This window comes from Austrofundulus limnaeus, unplaced genomic scaffold (assembly GCF_001266775.1).
Source record: "Austrofundulus limnaeus strain Quisiro unplaced genomic scaffold, Austrofundulus_limnaeus-1.0 Scaffold1751, whole genome shotgun sequence".
NCBI lineage: Eukaryota > Metazoa > Chordata > Actinopteri > Cyprinodontiformes > Rivulidae > Austrofundulus > Austrofundulus limnaeus.
Genome location: NW_013954153.1, coordinates 32572 through 36054, shown reverse-complemented (window position 1 = coordinate 36054; position 3483 = coordinate 32572). Strand labels below are relative to the sequence as shown.

Genomic DNA, 3483 nt, shown 5'->3' with positions numbered 1-3483 from the left:
TGTGGACACACTGAGCCTGTGGACACACTGAGCCTGTGGACACACTGAGCCTGTGGACACACTGAGCCTGTGGACACACTGAGCAGTGGACACACTGAGCCTGTGGACACACTGATGAGTCTGTGGACACACTGAGTCTGTGGACACACTGAGTCTGTGGACACACTGAGTCTGTGGACACACTGAGCCTGTGGACACACTGATGAGTCTGTGGACACACTGAGTTGCAGCACTTTGTGCTTTTCTCATAAACAAGAGACAAGTTTTGGAGTTTAGTAAAGTTTTTGTTTGACCTGCAGGACACGAGGTTAAAATAAAAGAAAAGAAAAATAGAATTTAAAGAAGAGTTTCTTTGGTTCGTTGTTTTGAACCATGWCTTCTGTGAACCTTTACCTTTTCTGCACAAACATTTTGCAACAACTTTTGTTGTTTATGTAATTTTATTTTATTTTTAAAGACGATCTGAACGTTTCTCCTCGCAGGCCTGTGAGAAGCAGCGGCTGAAGCAGATCTCCAAGAAGGACGAGTGCACCTTCTCCTTCGTCTTCTACATGAAGGCCAACAGGACCAAGCAGCGGCGCTTCGAGTCGGCGCTGTACCGAGGCTGGTTCATGCAGATCGCCCACAGCGACCTGGTGGAGATGKCTGAGACAGACAAGGAGTGGGATTCCTCCTTCCTCTTCATCATTCAGATGTGAGGCAGAGGAGTTTCTACAGTTCTCTGTTAAACCAAAGCTCTGTTCAGTATTTAACTGTGACCTCCACTCTGCAGTGACAACATAAGAATAAAATAATACCAATCAAATGAGACKACCTGTTAGTGACATCATCACTTAGTCTTACATTTAAATGACTCTAATAAAGGACATTTGATGAACTATCAGGAGTAAAATGACAGGAAGTAGATTCTGATCATATTTCTGGTCTATAAATGGATTTAATTCTGTGATCCTTGGTTTAGAGCTCAACAACAACAACAATAACTTTTCTAATAAACAAGTAAACAGCATTTAAAGATTTAAAGCTAAACCCGTATTTATCCACTCTTACATTCATATATAAAAACACTAAAATAAATTAAACCCTGAGTGATTATTTGCTTTTCAGATTCCGTTCACATTTTACAGAGATGTTTAACAAGAGGCTGCAGCTCCGGTGAAATCTGTCCTCTGGACTCCTCAGAACCCGGTTTGTTCGTTGTCACTTTCCTCGTAAGCCTTGTTGCTGACTCCGTCCACGTTCATGTCGTAAGGATTCTCCACGGCCGCTGCCGCCTCCGATTTCCTACAAACAACAACAAACCCAGCGTTTACCCGCCGCCGCCGCCGCCAACACTGACCCGTCAGCCGCGTTTTCCTCTAACAGAACTCACTTCCTGCGCTCCCTGATGCCGGTGGTGAGGAGGTAGACGCCCATCAGCACCACGATCCCCATGACCACGCCGAACGCCACCAGCCACACCTCCACCGGCTGCTGCTTGGGCGCCGCCAGCGTCGGAGGGATCCCTATGAACTCAAGCGTCTGGTCGTCCAACTGGAAGGCTTCGTTGATCCGGCCGCGTTTTAACCTGGAAAGTACCGTTCTTTAATTAACGAAACTAAAGTTAAAAACAAAAAACATGAAGCTAATAAAAAACAAATCAGAAAGTACCCGATACAAAATCCTGCTTAGAAACAGCAGTTTGGTCTTTTCAGTTACAGATTTTAAAAACATCCCAAAGAGAAAACCACTAAAATTATTCCATTCAGTGACCAAAACCTCCAGACTTGGACTCCTCCACCTGTTTCTGACCGAGGACCAAGGTTCTGATCCTCATTCCTGCAGTGAAGATCACAACACGATGACACCAACAGGAGCACATCATCTGCAAACACCAGAGCTGGAACTCTGAGGCCATCGGACCGGACCGGATCCTTTCAACYCTCCTGGCTATCAAATCTTTCCATCTTTACAGAATCTGGTGGACCCGCCCAGAAGGGGTCCAACTTATGGTTATGGTGAGCRGAGATGGATGAAAAACCCATATGAGTGGGGGTCCCATTGCCCATAAGTGGTCCCATTGCTCTCCCCAAAAAAGACTCTGGTCTTTAATCAAACCTTTGTCCCTCAGATGAAGGTCACCAGGTTAGAAACACTCAGTGTTCTGAGCTTCTCTGGATCCATAAAGGTGCCCCCAAGAATTATTTTCCTTTGACCACTCAGAGCCAGACAATGGTCTAAGCAGAGCAAAGAGGTCTGTAGTTCAATGCCACAGACATCACACAGACCATTGTCATGAAGTCCCATCACCATTTATGCCCATTTTCCACTAGAGCCACTTACTGTAGTGTCGGTACGGTTCCAAGCCATTTCCATTAGGTCAGATTCATGGAACTGGCCCTTTATCAGTTTCCTGTCTACAGTCTGTCAGCTTCCTCCAGAGGGTTGAGTGTTGACGTCTAATCCAGGCCTGTAGGGCAGTCCTACAGACTGTTGTWGAGATACCTACAACAGGCTCTGGACCTTTGAAATGGTTACCATAAATGCCAGTATGTCCTGGTACCCATTGAACRGTAACACTGTTATCTCTCCCCAGTTGGTTGAGGCTTCAGCACACTCCCAACCAGTAATGACGTGAAGTGTGGCCCTCGGAGAGCTTTAATAGCAGCTGAGCTCTGTTAGGATGAATATTTCTGTGTACACTGAAGGTCTACAGAGATGCCACACACTGGTGGACTGCAGATATCTCAGCTTGAGATACAGTTGAAAAACTACCTGGTGGGTAACTGTTCTCTCTCACTATGGTTGTGTAAAATCAGCAGTCCTGCACCTACTGACCCCTTCAGAAGGATCCATCTGTAAAACAGTAAAAATGATTGGGACACATGTCCATTGTAGAGAGGGGGTCTGACTTACTGCGACAATGGGAACCAAACTCTGGCACTGGTTGTATAAGAACCAAATGTCTCGTAACAACAGACCCCAAATCCCAGACTCTTGGAGTACCCCCTTACAGTGCACCTTATGGAACACGGTCCAGTCTACAAGTCCACAAACCCTGTAGACCGGTTGAGCAGACTGCCATGACCCCACAGGGTCCTGAGTGAGGGTAAAGAGCAACTCCACAACAAAACCCTTGGTCCAAACTTTTAAAATAAAGTTTTACCTCTGTCATTTTTAATCCACATTTAAAGAAAACAACAGAGGTGAACAGGAAGATCTCAGACCAAAGGTTCAGGTCACCTGCCGTCAGGTGCGTCCCTGAAGGTTCAACCTGAACATAAACTGGTTCTAACCTGATGGCTGAAGGTTCAACCTGAATATAAACTGGTTCAACCTGAATATAAACTGGTTCTAACCTGATGGCTGAAGGTTCAACCTGAATATAAACTGGTTCAACCTGAATATAAACTGGTTCATCCTGAATATAAACTGGTTCAACCTGAATATAAACTGGTTCATCCTGAATATAAACTGGTTCAACCTGAATATAAACTGGTTCAT

The 3483-nt window shown here is 45.3% G+C and overlaps 2 protein-coding genes across 2 annotated transcripts in view; one reads left to right on the top strand and one right to left on the bottom strand.

Moving 5' to 3' along the window:
• The window catches only part of LOC106536268 (uncharacterized), an 8868-nt gene extending 8013 nt beyond the window's left edge, over positions 1-855 (top strand). Inside the window, exon 6 of the mRNA XM_014033473.1 lies at positions 483-855. Coding sequence (XP_013888927.1) covers positions 483-698 — 216 coding nt within the window. The 3' untranslated portion in view covers positions 699-855. The remainder of the gene's footprint in view (positions 1-482) is intronic.
• ace2 (angiotensin I converting enzyme 2) overlaps positions 566-3483 on the bottom strand; it is a gene marked incomplete at its 5' end in the record, with an annotated part of 17325 nt that continues 14407 nt past the window's right edge. The window contains 2 exon segments of the mRNA XM_014033474.1: positions 566-1284; positions 1373-1567. Coding sequence (XP_013888928.1) covers positions 1179-1284; positions 1373-1567 — 301 coding nt within the window.